This window comes from Kryptolebias marmoratus, linkage group LG1 (assembly GCF_001649575.2).
Source record: "Kryptolebias marmoratus isolate JLee-2015 linkage group LG1, ASM164957v2, whole genome shotgun sequence".
Taxonomy (NCBI): Eukaryota; Metazoa; Chordata; class Actinopteri; order Cyprinodontiformes; family Rivulidae; genus Kryptolebias; species Kryptolebias marmoratus.
Genome location: NC_051430.1, coordinates 1,648,513 through 1,672,106, shown reverse-complemented (window position 1 = coordinate 1,672,106; position 23,594 = coordinate 1,648,513). Strand labels below are relative to the sequence as shown.

The 23,594-nt window shown below is 40.5% G+C and overlaps 1 protein-coding gene and 1 long non-coding RNA gene across 3 annotated transcripts in view; both read right to left on the bottom strand.

The window, feature by feature from the left end:
- Positions 1-482, bottom strand: part of LOC119617489 — a 1,774-nt gene extending 1,292 nt beyond the window's left edge. Inside the window, exon 1 of the long non-coding RNA XR_005233795.1 lies at positions 23-482. This is a non-coding gene — a long non-coding RNA (uncharacterized LOC119617489). The remainder of the gene's footprint in view (positions 1-22) is intronic.
- The window catches only part of adgrd2 (adhesion G protein-coupled receptor D2), a 105,258-nt gene that overhangs the window by 3,718 nt on the left and 77,946 nt on the right, over positions 1-23,594 (bottom strand). The window contains exons 20-24 of one of the 2 annotated variants that reach the window (XM_037978469.1): positions 14,928-14,969; positions 14,765-14,818; positions 14,525-14,672; positions 11,326-11,384; positions 11,191-11,221 (exon numbers count right to left, since the gene is read on the bottom strand). In XM_037978469.1, the coding sequence (XP_037834397.1) occupies positions 11,191-11,221; positions 11,326-11,384; positions 14,525-14,672; positions 14,765-14,818; positions 14,928-14,969 (334 nt within the window). Of the gene's footprint in view, positions 1-7,646; positions 11,222-11,325; positions 11,385-14,524; positions 14,673-14,764; positions 14,819-14,927; positions 14,970-23,594 lie in introns of those variants that run through there. The other variant, XM_017432974.3, reaches the window with a different exon arrangement.

Here is a 23,594-nt window from a genome sequence, read left to right as displayed (position 1 = left end):
AAAAAGACATTATAACCACCACCTTGCAACCGTCCCGGACCAAGACTCGTACCCGAGACTCACCTAGCTCTCCTTCTCTTGCAGACCCCTCCGGATACCGCCCACTGTATATAGTTTCACCCTGTAAATAAATTCACTTACCTTTATATCTGTGTCTGGTTTCAGCTTCGCTCTTTGGACAACATCCCAGTGTTTATGACAGTATTTGAATAAATGAGTGAGGGATGTAGACTAATGCAACAAATGCACTATAATCAAATCAAATCATTGAACTAATTTGTAAAGGACACTGAATTCAGTTGGACTCCACCTATATATGTACCTTTTTTTTTTTTCAATGTGCAATTTTATTTAATGCTGTCATAAATAGTCTCAACACTTTGAGGTACTTTGTCAGAGAATGTTGTTTTGTATGTAAAAATAAGTTAAAAATAAATAAAATTATACTATTAAGACAAGGTAAAAGCAGTAAATAAAGAAAAATCAAATCTTTTTCCTTTTAAACACAACACTTTAAACGCATTACTAAAAATGTTTTTATCCACACATAAACACAAAAAAATCATTGAAATGCTGTAATAGCTACGCCAGGCCGGTATGTGGAGATGTAACGCTGCCAAAAAAAATACACCCGGATCAAGAAAGAAGACATGCAACAGACAATCCAAGCTATAAACACAAGAAGAAAAAGATGGATGACAAATGCAAGACCAAAGAACAAATCCTTTTGAGACAAAGTAGAACATTCCTTTATGTTATATTAAACCATTATTGACTGGGATCCATGTTAGTCCAAATCTGTAGACTTTTAATTTCCTCCGCTTTTAAAATGTATACTTGATGTATATTGCAGATTTTTTTCTCCAACATTTGCTTAAATATTGTTCACAGATAAAGTAACACATAAAATGTGTCACTTTTGGGCCTTTTTGTTTTTTTTCTCAGCTCTAGTCAAAGCAATTTTTTGTTCATCAGTCTGTTCAGTGAAATAATACAAAATACAAAGGTTTTGCTGTAGCTGAACAGCTGACATCTGTAAAACAAATGCAAGCATGTATACTGTCATTATTGCGGTCATAGTTTAAGTTAGAGATGGGTCTATGACAATCATTTGCAAAAGGTTACATTTAGACTGTCCACATGAGAATGCAATGGTGGCATTTCAAGATTTTCTCAATTTGGACCATAGTTTTGAAAAATACTGCTTGGGGTCTTCTAAAAGTTTGTTTTAAATCAGGTACAAGGCTCAAACAACAATTTTTTTTTGCGTATGTACAAACTGCTGTTTCTGTGTACAAAGGGTTTTAATCCCAGCAGGATGAGGCAGATGGCCACCTATCCTGAGGCTGCTTCTGCTGGAGGTTTATTCCTTTCAAAAGGAAATCATTCCTTTCTACTGTGACCAATATGCTGCTCAGAATGGGGGATTACGACAAAGTAAAGAGTCAACAAAATCTACTGGCTTCTTTAGATAAACAACTTTAACTAGTTGGCATTTTATAATGTATGTGAATTTTTTGTACAATGCCCTGAGATGACTTTTGTTTTGAATTTGCACTATACAAATAAACTCACTTGAATTTAATTGAATTAACTTTTATACATACAGGGTGGTCTTTCTCTGAAATCCACTAGAAAATTAAACATTTTGAACACTTTGCTAAGAGGAAGTTATTGAAAGTGAAGCTTTACATTCATGTTATAAGTCATTGAAATCTGGCATTTTGCAAAATATGGTAATTATGAGAACAATAAGAATTGTGAAAAAAATGGTTTGCCATTTACAAAAACCCAAACGTTTAAATAAATGAAGGTATCAGTTGTTACGAAGCAAATATTCAGTGAGTTAACTAAATATCCAACAAACTGTCCTACTTTTATATGCTTACTCAATTTATTAGGATGCAAACCTATGCTTTATTACTTTAAAGTGTGGTTATTAATTTTCCACAAATATTTTACAAATAGTTTACATAATAAAGTTTTATCCTATAGGATAGCTATTTATCTATTTTTTTTAAAATGTATTGAGTTTAGTAATCCTCTTGCTAATTTATTAATTATAATTTCCCTTTTTTTTTTTATTGATCGCTGTAAAACACTTTGAATTGCATTTGATTTGTACAAAAGGTGCTATAGAAATAAAGCTTGACTGACTGAGTGAAATATGGTAAGGACTCCCATAGACCTCTACAATTCATTGATTAAAATTTATCAAAAAAAATTATACAAAATGTTTTCTCCTGTATGTTTAGTATTTTAGTAATGTTTAGTATTTTCCTTTGTCCTAAAATGTAAAAATACTGATTAATATTAATAGTTTCTTTAGTTCATTAATTTCAGAACATCCATCCATCTATTTTCTTTTCTTGTTTCTCCTCTCTTGAGTACCTGGAGAAAATCTACACATGCACAGGGAAAACATGCAAACTCTCCCCAGAAAGGCCCCAGGCTGGGGGGCGATCCTGTAACCATCTATGAGGCTACAGGTCTAATTTCTGCATGGCCATGCTGCCCATTTCAGAACATAACAAACTAAATTGTTTATATGTAGTATTTAAATAAAACTTAATAATGAATTGCACTATTTATATTATTATTTTTTCATTATTACTTAATTTCTTTTGTAATTTAAAAAAAAAAATGATTGTATTTATTTAGTGGAAAAAGAGACAAAAATGACTTGATTGTGTTTTGATTGATGCAGACTAGGGGTTGCACGACTAAAGATATTTTCTAGTCGACTTCAACATGATAAAAGTCGAGTCGATGTGACGTCATAGCAACGCAAGACGCAAAGCTTTGCAGTAACATACAGGCTTTATTACCCATTTTCACAGAAAAAGCGTCATTTATACAGAACAACAACAAATGGAACAGCAAAACATGGGGAAAGTTTATTTATGATCTTAACATTTATCATACTGCAAATAAGTTGCAGGAGGAAAACCAAAACTATTATTAATATTAACATGCAAAAGTGAAGGAACGCACATGTTTTAAATGGCATGTAAAAACAATAACAAGAGGGGAAGGTGGTGGTGGTGGGTAAGTGAAGTTCACTCGCTGTCATTATTCTCTTCGCTTAGAGTTTTTGGTTTTTGATCTTGGTTCACGTGTAAGAAAACAAGAGCATTAACATGAGCAGGATGAAGGCTTGCCCGCTTTCTCGTAATGGTATTCCAAGCACGAGAGAAAATCCTCTTGCTGGGGGTGCTGGTTGCCGGAACAGCTAAATATTTTCTGCTGAGGTTTGCCACATGGGGAAATCTGCCCTGGTTGCTGGCCCACCACTGCAGCGGGTTTGCCATGGTGGGGATCTGCGGTAGCAAATTAAAAAAATCACAGATTTCTTCGGCAGCAGTGATGTGTGCTGATCTCCTGTCACTCTTGTAATGTGGCCCAAAAAGTTGCAGAAAATCTTCTTCAAGTCTGGCTTTTTTTCCCAGTCATCGGCTCGCTATGATCAGGCACATCCTCCACCTCCTCCCCTTCCTTACCTTGGACAGCTACAGCAAGGAATAAAATAAATAATGCTAAGTTCATCAATGTTGGCTACATTTGGACATTATACACTAAAGTTTTTGTAAACTGTTCAATCTAAATGTTGAACAGTTTACAATACATTAAAATCTATTGGACCCACCCGTTGCTCCAGACGGCTCTCCCAAGTTGCGCAGGAGGCTGCTCAGGTCACTCTGTGCGGCCTCTCTCTGACTCTGCGATATATAGTGAAGATGTTTAAAGCGAGGATCTAACATGCAGGCAGTGATTGGGATAGACTCCGTCAGATTCTCGGAATGCAGTTTAAAGCGTGTTTCCAGCTGTTTGCGGACTCTGTTTTTAAAAGAGTGCAAAACTCCCAGATCAGATGCTTCAATTCGCATAGTGGTGTTGATCATGTTGAAAATCACCAGATCGATGAAGGAGAGCCCAACATGTAACTCTCCGCACATCACTTCAGTAGCCTTTGCCAGTGGTTGAAGTACCAGAATCAGCTGTTAAATTACCTCCCACTGTGATGCTCTCATAGCAAGTGACTTCTGGACATTTGGCTTGGTGACATTTTTATCACCAAGTACAGACTGCACCGCAATCCTCTGCTCGAACAGCCGCTGGAGCATGACGACAGTGGAATTCCAACGAACTGGATAATCAGTCTGGAGTTTGTTGGATTTAATTCCCAGTTGTTCCTGCGGTTTCTTCAGAGCGCAGGCTGCTACTGATGAATGGCGAAAGACGCTGACAACTCTCCATACTGCATCTACAGCTTTCACAACATCGTGTAAGATTAATCTAGCTAATATTTCCAGCTGGAGAGTGTGCGCAGTGCAACCCAGATCATTTGGAAACATTTCGCAGAGCTCCATGGCTAGATTCATATTGCTTGCATTATCATGGACAGTGCAAATCACATTTATTCCCCATTCGTGGATTATGTTAGACAGATGATTGGCGATGTCTTTCGGACATAGGAGATGTGCACAGCACCCGGGCTTTAAGCTCCCATGACTCAGTGATGTAATGATCCGTTGTTGTAATATACGGATCCACAGTGGAAGATCTCCACAGATCTGTTGTCAGTGACACACTCTGATCTTTCATTTCTTTAGTGATTCTTTCACAGAGGTTGTCATACTGGTGTTTAATAGCGCTCCACAGAGTGTGGTAAGACAGGACATCGTAGCCAGGTTCGAAAAACTGTAAATCTCTAAAACCTCTTCTGTGGACAGCAGCTAGCGGTCTCATGTCTTGACAATGAAATTCACCAGCAAAATTGTGATTTGCTGCCACCAGTGTCCTGTCACAGCTGGGCGTTTCATGAATTAAGTCACTGACAACTTACTGGATCGAGCCGGTTGTTCAGGAGCTAGCATTAGCGGATGCCTTTTCAAATGACTGTGCATCGCGGTCGTACTTTTGTTGTACTTCAGCACAGCTTTGCAGATTTTGCATGTTACGGTAGTTAAACCAGAAGAATCATCTTTAGTGAAATATTTCCACACTGTTGAAGAATTTCTACCTGTTTGCCAAGATGCAGTCTGCTGCTCTCTGCCTTCGATCTGTTTTGAAGATACCATTTTGTAGCCAGTGTTCTGTCAGATCAGCTGTCAGATTGTCCTACCCTTAGCACAAACTGACGGCTACATGACATATGTCAGACAAGTATACGCTGTCATTACCACAGGCTTTTATTTACTCAGCAGCTGTCAGTACCACAGATCTTTATTTAATCAGCAACATAACATCATAATGTATTAGTTAGATCGTCGTGACAAAGACACTCGCGAGCCGGCTAAGTGACATCCCCACTTAGCAGGGAGGGGGCGAGTTTTAAACGGGGTGTGTTTTGTAGTTGACTGCAGCTGCAACTCCACCTGCTTTTAAAAACACTGTGAAACCACAAATGTGCATATATCCATCTACATATCACTTAAACTAATGTATTAACTTATTTTCGTTGTGTCTTGTGGCGTATGCTGTGCTGTCAGATCAGCACAGGGTGTCAGAGTAGCACTGGCAATCACGTGACTGCGACCAGTCGACATAAAATGTAAAAACTCGCGAGATGTCCTAGAATTGACTAGTCGACTAATTGGTTCAACCTCTAATGCAGACCCAGTTTCTCAAGTCTCTCTGCCCCCATGATGGATTTCCTTTTTGATTTAGGTCACCTTTCTGCCTGAGCTAGACTCTTTTCTGGGTCTGGCTACCCACTGAACATGCCTCCACATGTCCCTGACTGCATTTATCTTAAAGTGTCAGGTATTGGTGTTCTGCTTTGATGCAGACACAGGAAGCCAGGGGAAGCAAGTAAGGCAGAATAAGGCAAATATTATTAAGTATTTTAAATGTAATTTGTGTTATAAATTAATTTTAGTATCATTCCTATAAGGTTGTATTTATTGTCTTATCAAAAATCACTGTCAATTTCCTAATCAAACAGAGTGCAGATCAGTAACTAGTAGCAGTCACCAGTCCTGCCTCTCTGTGCACGGTCCAAAAACAGATCAGTCCGAGTGTGCTCACATGAATGCCTTTGGATTTCTCTCTCTTTGTTGCCAGTATAATGTTTGTAGACATTTGTATTATGTTATTTTTTAATGAAAAAAACAAACAAACAAACATTAGTCTGTTTTTAAGTGAGCATGCATCTGTAACTCACTGCTTAATATCAGCAGACCCATCCTTTGTGAGTTAAACTCTGAAATTGCTGAGGAGCCACGTGACTGGTCTGTCCCAGGGTCCCACATCATCACCAACTCTTACTCCTGCATCATGACCACAGAGAAAATGCCATAGAAAAGGAGGTATCTGAGGTAGGTTAGCAGCTAAATCACATAAGCCAGCTATCCCCATCATCTTACTGGCCAATGTATGCTCTTTAGATAACAAGCGGGACCACATCTGACTGCTTCACTCATCTCTGCGAACTGTAAGAGACTGCTGTGTCTTTGTGGTTGTGGAAACATGGCTCAACAAAACCAATCAACACCACAAACTGGAACATATGAAAACAGGCTGCCATCTACAATAACATCACAGACCTCCAGGAGTACACAGGAGTCACTGCCTACATCACCAAGGAGTCATTGTGTAATGGTCACTGACCATTAACTATAGTGTATGTGTTTTTCTTTTTTGTTTTCCTTCTCAGTTTTTTCATTCTGTAACATTGTCTGCACTGTGGTGTAACCAATTATTATTAATAATTGTCCCCTGTTAGGTAACAATTATTTGTTCTGGCCAAATGTTTAGGCATGGTTTTGTTTTGTCTATAATAATAGGTTAGTTAAAGAAGCCAGCCTCACCAATGGATGATTGATTGACATGAGGCCGTTGCCCTGAGGATGTTTTTTCCCTCATCTATAACGAACTTCATAGCACACCGCTGCCCTGAGGATTTCACAAGGTTTCACAACAAGTTAAGTGTGGAGGTTTAGTGTAAAGTACAGTGTACCAGTGACTCACAATTTAGGCTCTAACCTCAGAATTCAGTCTGTAGTGGGGTGCAATAGTCTCACCATGGACATTTTATAACATAAAATAAAATAAGATCTACATGATCAACTATGTGTACTAAGACTCTACTAATCATTGCGTAGTTGTACATGATACGCAGCCAATTGTCATCTTGATGATGTCTGTAAATAACCACAAGCCAGTCTTGTTGAAGTAAAAACGATATTTTATTTTGTAATAATTTTTGTTTGAAACTGCAAACTTCCTTTCTTAAGCCAAGTGTTATTATTATTTTGAAATGTGGACTTCCTGCTTAGCGCAGTGCTTAATGTAGTAACTGGTTAACAAAGGTACGGTCGGAAAAGAGACATGAAGTGACGATAAAGTTTCATTTATTCTGGCAGCCCCTCCGAAGAGGCAAAATGTTTGTTTAGTTAAAGCAATTTATATGTTCATGAGTATTTTTGTGTGCTCATGTGTTCGTTTTTGTATACATTTAGGTAGCACATTAAGATAAATGATGTTAGCTAACCAGTCACATGTTGTATGTGTTTCAGCTCTTACGGTGTTGGTTATGGATATATGGATGGTCAGATAAAGCTAATTAAAACCCATCAACTCATCAGTAAAGCTTCATCTTTGTTCGTGGGGGCATGCTACAAAGTCACTGCACGGGCTCTATAGGCTGATTAGTATAATTTTCTTTATTTCAAACATAAAATGACTAAAATCAAAAACACACCTTGAGACAGAACTGATTGCTAGAATCACATCACTCCTAAATGAGAAAAAACATTCAAAGAAAAATTTCAGTCAGCCTAAAGTAAATGGTACAACTTTTAGAGTTTTCAAGGCGGTTTGAAATTCTACAGACAAAGTGTGATCTGAGGGCAAGCAAAGAAAAACCAGGCTAAACTCAATACATTACTTACACATAAATGGCAGAGGCCACAGGAGAATGCTGGGATTTGAAAAATATAGACGGTGAAGAATCCACTGGAATTTTCAGAAACAGATATGATTGCAAACTCAGTTCATCGACATTAAAGAAATAACATGTTTCACATTAGCAGGGAGACGTCAGTGAAGCTTCCTGACATTCAACACATGACGCCAGATAAATACACTGCTCAAACTTTAAGATGTCTGACATTGGGGAATGTACATAAGTTCCATTCTTCAGATTTCATTTTTTTAAAAAAGAAAAAAAAACATCAATTGCCTACTGCTGAAATACAAAAGGGTAATTTCATTTTTGCCCATGTTTTATCAAAGTATCTCATGAACCACTTTACAGATTTTAATAAAACTTACCAAAACTATTCAAAGAATCTACAGTTGAAACCAGAAGTCTACATACACTGTATATAAGGACAAACATTTTTTGTCTCACTGTCTGACATTAATCAGACTAAACATTTCTCCTGGTTGGTTGGTCCTTGCTACTCAGCTCTGCCTACAAATTCTCTATGGGATTGAGATCAGGGTTTTGTGATGTTCAATCCAAAATATCAACTTTGTTGTCCATAAGTCACTTTGTAACTCATTTCATGGTATGCTTAAGGTTATTGTACATTATGCCCAATCTTTAATTTACAGGCTGAAGTTTTGAGATATTGCTTTAATGTTTCCACATATTTTTTCCTCATGATGCCATCAATATTGTGAAGTACACTAGTCCTTTCTGCAGCAAAACATCCCTACAACATGATGCTGCCACCCCCAAAACTTCACACTTGGAATGGTGCAGGCTTCTCCTTTTTTCTTCAAAATGTAACAATGGTCATTATGGACAAACAGTTTAATTTTAGTTTCATAAGACCATAGGTCATGTCTCAATAAGGTATGATCTTTGTCCCTGTGTGGATTTAAAAACTGTCATCAGGCTTTGCTATGTTTCTTATGGAATAATGGCTTCTTCCTTGCTGAGTGGCCTTTCAGTCTATGTTGGTATAGGACTCAATTTGATGTGGATAATGATACTCTCTTATCAGCTTCAGCATCTTCAGAAAGTCTTTTGCTTTTGTTTTGGGGTTGATGTGCACATTTGGTACCAAAACACATTCATTTCAGAAACACAGAACCAATTTTTTTCCAGAATGGTATGATGACAGGAAAATCCCACAGTGTTTATATTTGCATATGATTGTTTCAACAGATGGACATGGCAGATCTTGAAATATTACCTATAGACAAACCAGAGTTATGGAGATCAACAATTCTTTTCCTAATAGTTCGACTGGTTTCTTTTGTTTTCCCCCATGATGTCACACAAAGAAGCAATGTGTTTGAGGTGTTCCTTAAAATGTATCCACAGGTGTGTCTCCAATTCACTCAAATGTTGTCCACTAACCTAGCAAAAGCATCCAACAAAACCAAGACATAATATGGGCTTTCCTCAACTGTTTAAAGGCCACACTTGAGTAAAGAGAGGAGTAGAGCTGTCAACTGATCACCAGCTGCTGGTGAGTTGAATCAGATGGCAGGGGAAGATGCCAGAATAACGTGGTAGACCCAATGCCTGTCAGAAGAACGTGTCAGAAAGATCTTCAACTTCTACGTTTGACAGAGCTTCAATTGCATACTAGCAGAGGCGGGAGACATTGAATTTAAATGGGCCATATTCTGCACCTCCATTGTTGAGGCAGCTGCTTTGAGCTGTGGCCGCAAGGTTGTTGGTACCTCTCATGGCAGCCATCCTTGTATTCTGGTATCAGTGTTGGTGAGGCAAAGGCTCAGGTGCGGTGGGAGTTTGGTGAAGTTTTGGATAGAGACTCTTGATTGGTTCTAAGAAGACTCTAGCAAATCATCAAGCAGATGAGGCAAAGAAAGCAGCACTTTAACAACACTGTGTATTGTGGAGGTGGGGTGCTCTTGACCTCAACCAGTGATGTCATCAGGTGGTGGAAGGAAGGACTTTGAGGACCGTCTCAATCTCACCAGCAAGTCTTTCATGTAAGATGCTGAGTCTGGGCAAGAGCTGCCCTGAGTTCCTCAAGGCTCTGGATGTTGCTGCACTTTTTTGGCTGACACGCCTTTGCAACATCCCATGGACATCGGGGACAGTGCCATTCGAATGGCAGACTCGGTGAGTATGGGAGTGGGGGTTAGCTGTTGAGGGCCATTCAATCCTTGTACAAACAGTGCAAGAGTCTGGTTTGCAATGCTGGTAGACATCTTCAGGGTGATAGTACTCTTGCAGGGCTGCCCATTGTCATCAATTTTGTTCAGAACCAAACCTGGTGAAGCTGCCTTTAGTTCCTATGCCACTCACATGTGAAACGAACTGCCTGAGGAGATTAGACTTGAGTCCAATTTGACCATGTTTAAATCTAAATTGAAGACATTCTTATTTTATATTGCTAATCACTTAGAAGTAATCGCTACTGTTTAATTCAGTACTGTTTTTTAATAATTGTTTGGTTTTTTTTTAAATAATTGTTGACGTGTGTGTGCTTAGGTAGTTTTTGCCTTGTTCATGTAATTTCTTTTCCTTTTTTTCTGTAAAACACTTTGAGTTGCATCCTGGTATGTGCTATACAAATAAATGTTCCCTTTCCTTGCCTTGCCTTTTACATATTGCTGTAATACTCTATTTCTGGTGGCCAACAGGTGCAAATGCGCAGCAAACAGTGAAATGCACCAGACCACTAGTGGGACTCGAGGTTAAATATTCACGCTTCAGCTGATTCAGCGGTGTCTTCCTGCGATTTGACCCAGTACTGGCAATTAAATGTCAGTCAGCCCACCTCCATGTGCTCCCTCCTGTTAATCACAGTGATTCGTTTAGGTACCATCAATAAATTACCGAATCAATGACACTTTAAAAACAAAAATTAAATAACCTCCCTGTCATGTGAACTTCTGACCAAGAGTTAATGTTGAATTGTTTTACTAGACTGGACAAATAAGTCACACCTAATTTTATCACATTTTAAAGCATTTAATATTTTTTTATTGATATTTTTATGAAAAGATAATGCTTTTTATTCCTCTTAATAGCTTCCACGTCTTAAGACCGGGTGATAACTAATGCTGAATTGTTTCAAACAGTATATTGCTGTTTGCTGTGCGCTTTGCTGTTTGCTGTGTGTTTACCCATTTGATGTGCGTTTGAACCTGATGGCCACTGCAATTTCAGCAGTTTTTTTTTTTTTTGTGTGTGTGTGTGTGTGGCTGCGAACTCCCAACTGATCCAAGAACAACATCAAGTAAAATGACCGGTACCTGATGGCTTGAAGCCTGTAAGCTGCACCACCTAAAAAAGGAAAATAAACACATAAAAAACACCCACCATGAACACATTTGCAAGTAGATTATACATGTAACTCAGTGCAGTGATAAAGTATACATGTTACTTACTTGGTTTCCTGATGCTTGTTTCAAAGAAAAGCTCACAAAACTCTCTCTTCTGAAACTTTCTGAAAGAAAAAAAAAACAACAAACATTTGAATTGAAAATCTGTGTTTCAGGACCCACACATTTGTTTATGCAAGGTCAAAACAAGTGAGACAAAGTCAAGCTGAGTACAAGACAAAAAAAGCTTTATACAACTCACAGAATCTAAGAATGTGAAAGACAAAATAATGATATGAGAACGTAATTTAAATTATTTAGCTTCTTTTAGTTTGCAGACTTACTTTGTCTGTTCTCCTGATGTGTAGAACATAGCTGCTTTTCTATGAGGACTTTGCTTTTTCTCCCCCTGCATATGTTGAGTACTTTGGTTTCCTCCCATTACTCAAAAACATGCATGTTAGGTAAAGTAGAGATTCTAAATTAACCTTAGGTGTGACTGTGTGTACAGTTGTACTGGGATCTGTGTTATTCTGTGTTATTTTGTTAGTCCTCAGTCAGTTTCTGCTCCTTTGTCCTGCCATGCCCATCTTCACCTGTTCTTATCTCTCTTGTCACAGCTGGAGTCACTTCCCTTAGCCCTTAGATTCAGGTCCTCAGCACTTCATCAGTGTTCAGTCGTTATTAGTCCAAAGCACAGTTTAGGTTTTGCCTTTCTGGTTTTCTTTTAGGTCCTTGGTTGTTACTATGCATTTTGGGTCCATCGCTCCACACCTTTTGATGGGTTGTTTTTCATGGTGCTGGCCCTAGGACAGGGGTTGGCAACCCAAAATGTTGAAGGAGCCATTTTGGACCAAAAAAAAAATGTCTGGAGCCGCAAAAAAATTAAAAGCCTTAAATAAGGCTTATAATGAAGGTAACACAGGCTTTAAGTGTCTATATTAGCCTATTAACAAACTGACTGAGTGTATACATAATGTGCATTTATGATTAAATGTTTATTTTCCCTGCAGTGTGTCCTAGACGGAATGAAGCACCACGTGACTATCCATGTATTACTCCAGATTTCTGTATTATTCTTTGCCTTTTGTAGTAAAGGCTGTTTCATAGTAAAAAAAGAAATCTGTTAGTTTGATTCTAAAATGTTCAAACATGTATTGCACATTTCTACAAGGAATAAATATAAGCAAATTACTCATTTTCAAATATAATACTCTCCAGATCTCAGATAAGCCATTACAATTAAATAAACCTCCAGGAGAACTTTGAACATGTTCTGGGAGAGGTGGGGGACATTGAGTCCGAGTGGGCCATGTTCCGTGCCCCCATTGTTGAGGTGGCTTATTGGAACTGTGGCCACAAGGTAGTTGGTGCCTGTCGCGGCTGCAACCCGCTGATGGACACCGGCAATAAGGGATGCTGTCAGGCTGAAGGAGTCCTATCGGGCCTTCTTGGCCTGTGGGACTCCAGAAGCAGCTGACAGGTACCAGCAGTCCAAGCGGCATGGAGCTCGGGTGGTTGCTGAGGCAAAAACTGGGGCATGGGAGGAGTTCAGAGTGGCCATGGAGAAAGACTTCAAAATGGCTTTGAAGCGATTCTGGTCCACCATACATCGTCTCAGGAGGGGAAAGCACTGCAGCACCAACACTGTTTATAGGGGGGTGGTGGTGTGCTTCTGACCTCAACTCAGGGCTTTGTGGGCAGAATATTTCAAAGACCTCCTCAATCCCACCAGCACGTCTTCCATTGAGGAGGTGGAGCCTGGGGAGTTTGGGTTGGGCTCTCCAATCTCCGGTGCTGACGTCACAGAGGTGGTTAAAAAGCTCCTCAGTGGCAAGGCTCCGGGGGTGGATGAGATTTGCCCGGAGTTCCTTAACGCTCTGGATGTTGTAGGGTTGTGTTGGCATCGGGGGCAGTTCCCCTGGATTGGCAGACCGGGGTGGCGGTCCCCTTATTTAAAAAGGGGGACCGGAGAGTGTGTTCCAACTTCAGAGGGATCCCACTCTTAAGCCTCCCTAGTAAGGTCTATTTGGGGGTTCTGGAGAGGAGGGTCCATCTTATAGTCGAACCTCGGATTCAGGAAGAGCAGTGTGGTTTTCGTCCTGGTCATAGAACACTGGACTAGCTCTATACCCTCAGCAGGGTCCTTGAAGGTGCATGGGAGTTCGCCCAACCAGTCTACATGTGTTTTGTGGACTTACAGAAGGCGTTCGACCGTGTCCCTCGGGGAATCTTGTATGGGGTACTCTGGGAGTATGGGGTACCAAGCCCTTTGATGCGGGCTGTTAGGTCCCTATATGACTGGTGTCAGAGCTTGGTCTGCATTGCTGGCAGTAAGTCGGACTTGTTTCCGGTGAGAGATGGACTCTGCCAAAGTTGCCTTTTGTCACAGATTCTGTTCATAACGTTTATGGACAGAATTTCAAGGAGCTGGAATGAGGATCAGTGCCTCCAAATCCGAGGCCATGGTCATGAGCCGGAAAAGGGTAGAGTGCCTTCTCTGGGTCGGGGAAGATGTCCTGCCCCAAGTGGAGGAGTTTAAGTATCTCAAGGTCTTGTTCACGAATGAGGGAAAAATAGAGCGGGAGATTGATAGGCGGATTGGTGCAGCGACTGCAATGAAGTGGGCACTGTACCGGTCTGTCGTGGTGAAGAGAGAGATGAGTCAAAAGACGACGCTCTCGATTTACCGGTCGATCTACGTTCCTACCCTCATCTATGGTCATAAGCTTTGGGTAGTGACCGAAAGAACGAGATCGCGAATACAAGCGGTTGAAATGAGTTTTCTCTCACCCTATCTCTCCCTTAGAGATAGGGTGAGCTCAGTCATCCGAAAGGGACTCAGAGTAGAGCCGCTGCTTCTCCACATCGAGAGGAGCCAGTTGAGGGGGCTCAGGCGTTTGATTAGGATGCCTCCTGGACGCCTCCCTGCGGAGGTTTTCCGGGCATGTCCCACCGGGAGGAGGCCCAGAGGAAGACCCAGGACATGCTGGAGGGACTATGTTTCTCGTCTGGCCTAGAAATGCCTTGGGATTTCCCCGGAGGAGCTGGCCGAAGTGGCTGGGGAGGGGAAAGTCTGGGTCTCCCTGCTTAGGCTGCTACCCCCGCGACCCGACCCCGGATAAACAGAAGAAGATGGTTGGTTGGTTGGTTGGATGGATGGATGGATGGATGGATGGATGGATGGATGGATGGATGGATGGATGGATGGATGGAAACAATAAACCTAAGCTAAAAACTGGATAAAGAATAAGTTGTATCATACCATTTTTGATGACTAATGATGTGGAGGTGGAACTGGTGAGTCCAGAAGTCTCACTTATCTCTGGGCTGGAGAGAGCTGGTAGACTGTGGCTACAGGAAGTAATCGGGGCCCTCTGGGAAGGCAGGAAGCTGGTAGGCTGGGAGCAGTTCTGTCAAAACACCACAGCCCTATCATAATCAGAGTTCTGGTATGATTAACATTTGAGTTTCTATCACTGCTGAGTGCTTTTAGCCCACTCACCGTAAAAGATAAGGCCTTTCTCTTTTCTTTGATTCTCTTTAAGGCATTCCTCACCTAAATCAAACACATATTTTATAACCATTTATTTGTCCAAAAAGTCTTAAAATGCTTTATGCTGACAGAGGTAAGACCAGTGTTGACGATGGCTTGTATACCGTCTTACCTCACTGTTGTAAACAGCATACACTAAGAAGATGTAGAGGCCCTGTGGAAAGGAAATACACACATAAGCAAAAGAGAAAAAAAATGACAGCAATGGTCTTCATTCACTGCTCCTCTTTGTAACCTCAGTCAAACTATGCTTTTCTTTCAGCCGACAAAAAGAAACCTTTTTGCTAATTCAGTTGTTTTAGGCTCTTCTCCATTTGAATGAGGGAATCAGTTGGACTCAGAAAAAATCTTTTTAAATTCAGCCAAACCAAATCCAAAATTAATCCTCTTAGTTTAATTAAAAAAACAAAAATTCTACCAAATATAATATTGTTTTACATTAGTCTTCTTTCAGAGACTAAATTTTGCTGACCTTGAGTATATCCAGATATCGAGATACAGTCAAAATGTGGTCCCTTTTCTTAGCTAACAAAGTTATGCAGCAGATGTGTCACCAGGATTTAAATAGTAAATTAGTTTTTATGTGGGGTGTAGAACTATGGTAGAAGGGCAAAAGCTTTTTTAAAAAGCTGTTCCGAAAAACTTGCTGTCATAAGAACATGAAAAAGCATCACATGCTCTAATGTTGGTGGTACTGCTTCCAAACAGTTGGAACATAATGCTACACAGAGTTATTAGACATTCATGGTTCAGTGATTTATACAGTCAAGGAACATTTTAAAGCAATACTCTCAAAAATCCGAAATATTTTTGCCATCAATAACAACATTTTTGATCATAGACTCACGCTGAGCTGTTTTGGCAGCAAACTAATTGCTGTTTTACAGTTTTGGCAGGCTAGCTTTGTCAGCCTTGAGACTTGCTGAGTGTGTAAACAAATTTAAATTGGCTTCCATAAAGCCAAAATCTTTTAGCAAATTGTTCAGAAAGCACAGATTTATTTACCATCTACCAATCACTTTTCTTTGAGGAAGAAAAAAAAAATAAAACAAAATAACTTTAAAGTAGGGTGATAGGTAGTATTATCTCTACACTTCTAAAACTAAAACTGTACAGGTGACTTCAGGAAATCGTCTAAGGTCTCAGTGGTCTTTTTTTTTTACTCATGAATACTTTTCTTTGTAGACTGGAGATGAAGCCAAAAAAATTGGTCCACCTGGTCCACCTGTGAAGTTTGACCTTCCTACTGTACACCATTGCAGACTTCAGAGCCTTCTTTCACATGTCACCTTGACCTTTGACCTTGGAATCCCTAGGGCTGATCCCTGACCCATGGGGGTTCAAGCTGCCTGCGGGCTGTTGCCCTCTTGGTGTGGGGCTGTTTATGTGGATGCTCGGGCCACGTCCTGGAGTGGTGGGCTTCCACTGAGTGGTCAATGGCTCCTAGGGATCTTGGCTCGGCTAGAGTCCCAGGGGCTGTACTGGGCTCTAGTGGGCATCCCCTCCCACAAGACCTCTCTGTGGCTCTGGGGGGGGGCTTCTCCAGCTTGGTGCTGTACGGTTTCTTTGTCGGGGATTGGTGGGTTGGGTCCCAGGCTTGGCTTGCGCTGCGGGAGGTGATGGCGTGGCGATGGCGTCTCACCCTGTACCTCTTTGTCCTGAGGGCTGGTGACCCAGTGCTTCACTCACTGCCCGGTGTCTGTTTGCCTGGGACTGCTGCTGCCTTCTGGGGCTGGATCCACCTGTCTTCTCTGCTCTTGGGTGCTGTAGATGGCGGGTCTTCTACTGTTCACTGCACTCTTTAACTGTGCATCTCTATTTGACATACCTGCACACTTACACCACATAACATGAACACACTTTTTTTAAATTCATTTTTATTATTATAATTTATATATATATATATATATATATATATATATATATATATATATATATATATATATATATATATATATATATATATTCTCTTTATGGTATACCTTAAATGCCGTAAGAGGACAAAAAAAAAAGATAGTCAGTTGACGAAGAACTTGTAGAAGGAAATATCACAGTTATTGTGCACGAAGGAGGCAGAGACATAGGTGGCTCCTTGTGGCTGTGATGGCTGGGAGGAAGTACACCTCAGCCAGGCAGCGTAGGGGACACGTTCCCGCCATATGCTCATTATTGTGCCAAGTCAAATTTTCAAACACCAAACGCCGTGTACTGTCTCAGTTGGTTTAATAAACACATCTGGTCAGAGTAAGGGTAGCAAAAATCTGTACAAGGACAAGGGAATTGAGAAGCTGTCAGAAAGAAACCTGTTTTAACACTGTGAGAGGAGGGAGAAGATTCCCAGGAGTTCTGAGTTGAGTGTCTCATGGACTATGAAAGTTATGTGCAAAAACAAATGTCTCACAACTACGTGACAGCAAACCGACTTCTTGACTTCTTATGGAGTATGCTGGAGCCTTTAGAAATAAAGTGAGGAGCCTCATCATCTGAGGGGAGCTTGGAGTAAAGCCACTGCTCTTCTGCATTGAAAGAAGTCAGCTGAGGGGATTCAGGCATCTCTCAACAATGCCTACCAAATGCTTCACTTTCACTTTTCTGGACATGTTCCACTGGAAGGAGAACCTGGGTCAGACCAAAAAGTTATTGGAAGAATTATGTTTCCTCTTTGGCCTGTAAACACCTTGGAATCACATAGGAGGAGCAGGAGACTTGCTGGGGATAGGACAGTCTGTGTTTTCCTCCTGGACCTTATGTCCACATTCCAACTTTGGATTAGCAACAGAAAATAGATGGATGGACAGATATACATACTGTATATTTTTTAATGTGTAAGCCTTTGGCTCTAAAACTTTTATGATTAGGCTTTGGTCATTTTCAAAGATAACTTGATTAAAAACAAACAAACAAACAAACAAAAAACAATCAAACTTGACACAATAAAATGTGTTTGTCCCCTTTTTGTGTACACTCGGAGGTTTTATATGCATAATAGTAGTTGTTGCCTGGCAACCCTTTTGGCAACCCTTTTGCTTTGCTGGGCTGTAAAAGTGTTGAAAGATATTAGAAAAAGCAAGAAATAGAAACAAAAAAGAAGCACTTGTATTATAAACTAACTTTTCAACTAAGTAGATGCACTTGTTGACTCTCTGTTTGATTTTAAATATTAATAAATCAGTATTGTTGATCACTGATTAACTAATTACAACATACTCTGCTGTTTATGTTGGTTGCATGTGGTTTATCTTAAGATTCAGTTTGTGGTCCAATTTTATATGCTATTTAATAATTTTGTATTTTTAGGCTACTACTTGTATACATCATTCAGAAGCATCACCTAAATTATCATAATTATGCAGATGATTAAAGTGAAGTGACATGAAGTGAAATTTATTTATATAGCACTTTTCAGCAGCAAGGCGATCCAAAGTGCTTTACAATATAGAAACAACAACAGAATTAAATAAACAACAATCAGGTACATACATAATTAAATACAGAGGTACAGAATCAAATACAGCAAACATCATAAAAACATCATAATCACATACAGATCAATCATGTATAATCTAAATGAAATATAGGTTAATCTAAATGAAATCATGAAACTAAACATATGTAACCATGAGCTAAAACAGTCAAAATAGTAGCTAAAATACTCTTAATGAAATCATGATAAAGTTAAAGCTGAACTAAACAACAATTAGGCTAAGACAGTCAAAATATGAGCTAAGATGAAGGAAGGCTAAATAAGCTAACATAAACTGAAACATGACAATGCTGAGCTAAGGGTACAACATGACTAACAGAACCAAAAGGCCCACTAAACAGCCAACATAAGAATTACTAAGATAACTAAACTAAAATCACAATAAAGTTAAAGCTGAACTAAACAACAATTAGGAATCTAACAATCTAACAATATCTAAAATATGAACTAAGATAAACTAAACTAAACTAAATGTACAGCAAGGCTAAATAAGCTAAAACATGACAATACTAAACTAACGGTACAAAAAACTTTCTGATAGTACCAAAAGGCCCGCTACACAGCCAACATTAGAATTACTAACTAAAGGAAGGGAGGGAGGGAGTGAAATGAGAGTGGGATGACAGAGATGACTCAGAAACAGTGGAAAGTGTGTGTGTGTGTGTGTGTGTGTGTGTGTGTGTGCGTGTGTGTTTGTAGAGAGATATATGAATCACGTCACAGAGGCCATTGTCTTTGATAATGATGGAATGTTTATCAGCCAGCCCAGGGCAGATCCACAGATGTCCTCGTAGGGAGGTAGCAGAGCATCTTGTTTACATAAAATCCGGGGAGAAATTGAAGATGGCTAGCTAAGAGTACCAAAGGCCAGCCAAAAGTTAAAAACATTTTAATAAAAGGCCAACATGATAATAGCTACTATAAGTAAACTAAAGGTACTGTAAGGCTAACTAGGAGTACTAAAGGCCAGCTAAGAGTTAAATACATTTTAATAAAACTAACTAAAAATGCAATTGAAAAAATAAAATAAATAGTTTATTATTAAAGGAGAGAGCAAAATAGACACAGATATGAAAGAAAGATGGTTCCAGCGAAGACATTGAGTTTGAGGTGAGGTACACCTTCAAATACTGTGCCAGATAGACCTTCTGTCTGCCATAGTTCTGAAAGTGATGAAATGTTTTATCAGCCAGTCTCGGGAGGGTAGCCAGCACAGATCTGCAGGTGTCCTGGAAGGAGAAGGGAGGGGGGGGCTTATGGGCAGAGAGCATCAAGTTTACATAACATCCAGGAGAATTTGAGATGGCCAGCTGTTCAAGGCCGACTCAGTGGAGCCAGATTCAGATATTAGAATTGTTTTTAGGTCAGGCTGACGGTGGCATTTAATGTCAGCCTTAAAAAGTCTTACTGGGATATCTCAATGGTGTTCCAAAAAGCTAAATAAAAGTGGTCACTTTTGTTAGGCTGAGTCAGAAAGTTCTCCAAGGTCAATTCCATTTGGCCGCGAGTTCTAAGGTTCATTTGCCTTTGAGTCTGAGTGTTATCTGCTCAGCGCATTCCTTCAAATAGAGCAGCAACCTTGGCCAAACAGCTGCCGGTGTCTTCCGAATTTCACGAAACACCAGGAAACCGCCAAGCCCGAAAAAGCAGAAATCCTGTTAAAAATCCACTTATGTATACGTTTTAAATATCCACAACTGCCATTCCCAAAAAAACACACAATCTTCTGCTTGCTCCAGGAAGCCAAGGTGTGTCTGGCAGAAAATGTCCCGTCAATAAAATTTGATCTATTGCGCTGAGAGACCAGCTGGTCAGATCCATAATAATATTATCTCGGAAATTATGCAAAGAGAGGCTCCAAAGAAAGAAAGACAATTAAAAAGTAGATGGGGGGAGGAGGAAATGAAGAGAGGGAAAATGTGTCCACCTTCGCCGAGAGCAGGAAGAGAAAAGACAGACAAGGAAAGGGAAATCGTCAAACTAACCCCTTAAGTTCACCATGTTCACAATGTGACAATGCCTTAAAAAATAAGGTCATCTCACAATACAAAGATATACTCAGTGATGAACTGGGGAAGTTTCCCATCACATACCCCTAGACATTAAACCCAGATCTGACACCTGTCATGAGAGTAGCACACCGCATCCCTGTGGCAATGCAGGCAGAGTTAAAACTGAGCTCAACCAGTTGGAAAACATAGGTGTGATAGAGCCAGTCATAGAGCCCACGGACTGGGTTTCCTCACTGGTTGTGGCGCACAAAAAGGACAAGCAGGAAATCAGGCTCTGCATAAACCCCAAATTTATCATCATGGCTTAACACGCCCTCACCACTCCATGCGGAGCATTGAAGAGATAGCTGCAAAGATGTCAGGAGCAACTGTGTTTGCTGTGCTTGGTGCATGCAAAAAATGAATTCTGGCAGGTGCGTCTCAACCAAAAATCATCACTGCTGACAACATTTAGCACTGCTTTTGGTTGAAGCAGATTTCTGCGGATGCCCTTTGGATTCAACTCTGCTAGCGAAGTTTTTCAGCGATCCATGGAACAGCTTTTTACTGGGCTTCCCTGTTCTGTCATTGTGGACAACATCATTTTCAGTGGTAGCGACCTGGGCGATCATGATGCAAACCTCAGAAAAATACTGGAGTGTGCCAGACAAGTTAACCTGAGACTAAATCCACACAAATGCAAGTTTCAATTGAGTGAAGTGCACTACGTAGGTCACATCTTCACAAGGGTCGGCCTCAAGGCTGATCCTACAAAGACCACAGCCATCACCAGCCATACTTGCCAACCGCTAAATATGGAGAGGCAGAGAACTGAAGAGGCAGAAAGATAAAGATGTAGGCATGAAAGATGAAAGCTTTTTAAGAGGAGGCCTGGAAATGTTCAGGTTAGCTAAAGCTACTAATACTAATAAATAACAAGTTACAGCTGTTTACTAATCAGTATTTACAATATAACAGCTGAGAGGATGGAGAGAAATATCAAAACTTGAGAGCCCTGATCTTAAGCAACAAGCAATATGTGTTTAATTCAAATGAATTGATCAGAATTCAAGAAAATCATGTTGAATCTATGATGTTTGTGTGTATTTCTGGGAGTGGGTTTTTTGCATAATGTTTTAAAGACACGATCAGCTGATGAATAGATAAGCTGTGTCTGGCAAAACCTTTTTATATATGATTGTATATATTTGGGCAGACAGACTTAAACACAGATAATATAATACTTAAAATGTAAATGTGTGTATATGTGTATGGTTGGGGGTGGGGGTTTGGGGGGGTGGGGGGTGTCACGCTATGTTGTCCCACATTGACATTCACAAATGTTGGCAAGTATGCACCAGCATGTCCATCCCGACTGACATTGCTTTGCTGCAACGTTTCCTCGGCATGGCTAATTACCTTGCCAAGTACATTCCCAATTTCAGCGACATTGCAGGACTTCATGGTACTGGTATCCCCAACATCAAACAGCTTTCGACCATCTTAAATCGTGCTTGACCAGCCCACCTGTCCTTGCGTATTACAATGTCGCTGAGCCCGTCACCTTGATCTGTGATGCATCCTGTTTTGGTCTAGGGGCTGCCTGCATGCAGAATAGCAAGCCAATCACTTTTGCATCACATGTTCTGACGGATACAGAGACACGGTACACTTAGATAGAAAAGGAGCTACTTGCTGTCGTGTTTGCATATACTAAGTTCAGAGATTATGTCGATGGAAAGCAAGATGTTGTGGAAACAGACCATCAGCGTCTGGTCAGCATCCTAAAGAAGCCAATTCACACTACGCTGGCCCACCTCCAGAGGATGCTTCTCAAACTGCAGAGCTATGACATAAGCTTAGTGTACATCAGATGTACCTAGCTGACACACTATCCAGAGCTCCAAAATTCAGCTGAAGATGAAACCTTTGATGTCATGTCAGTGAGCTACATTTCTATAGCACGACTGCAAGAACTCAAGGAACAGACAGTGACTGACAATGTGCTTAAAGCACTATCTGCCGTTATACAAAAAGGATGACCAAACAAAGAGAGACAACTTGAGTCTGCTCTGCAACCGTTTTTTCCTACAGAGACAAACTCATTGTGGAAAATGGCATCATAATAAAAGGTCAGAAAGCTGTTATTCCATACTCTCTGTACAGAGGCTACATCAACATTGTACATAAAGGGCACCCAGGTGTTGAAGCAACAAAACAGTGTGCAAGAGGCATTTTCTACTGGCCCGCATTATCCAATGATATCACGAAAGAGGTTCTGTCATGTGTCGTCTGAAATAGCACTAAACCCCACCAACACAAGGAGCCTCTCCACCTCCACCCGATTCCAGATCTGCGATGGTCAATGGTTGCTGCGGACATTTTCGACTGGCATGGTAAACATTATCAAGTCTTAGTTGATTCATACTCGGGAGGGTTTGAAGTCGACCTTATTCGTGATCTGACAACTTCCACTGTAATCTCAAAGCTAAAAAGACACTTCTCTGTTGATGGTGCACTCCACACTTTTCCCACAGACAATGGTACACAGTACACCAGTCTGCATTTCAAACAGTTCACATAGCAATGGGACTTTGTACACATCACCAGCAGTCCCGGATGCCCACAATCAAATGGACTCGCTGAACGAGCTGTTCACAGTGCAAAGCAATTGATGGCGAAATCACAGAGACGGAACTGATGTCTTCCTCAACCTCCTTAACATCAGGAACATTCCCCGTGACTCTACATTGGGCTCTCCTGCTGAACACCTGCTGTCAAGGCAGACACGTGCAGCTATCCCTGTGAGCAACGCACTTCTGGCTCCATCTCCCCAAAACACACAGCTTATCAGCGCCCAGCTACACAACAAATGACTTACACTGAAATGTCACTACAACAGGACCAGCCGCCATTTCCCGGTTTTGACGGAAGGACAAGTGGTACGGCTGCAGACCTCCAGAGGTTATGACCAACTTGCCACTTTAAAGGAGAAAAGCAGTGAGCCACACTCTTACATCGTGAACTTTGGTGGCAAGGACTACAGGAGAAATCAACAACACATCCTGCCCGTGGCTGAACAACCTCCACTATCAATCAATCAATCAATCAAATTTTATTTGTATAGCACATTTCAGCAGCAAGGCATTTCAAGGTGCTTTACATACTTAAAAAACAAAATAAAAACAGCATGTGACATTGAATAAACAGTAAGAAAGAAAAAAACATCGAAGACATCAAAAACCCGCACTCTAACCCTAATTTAGCCATAAGCAACTCTAAACAGGTGGGTTTTAAGTTGAGA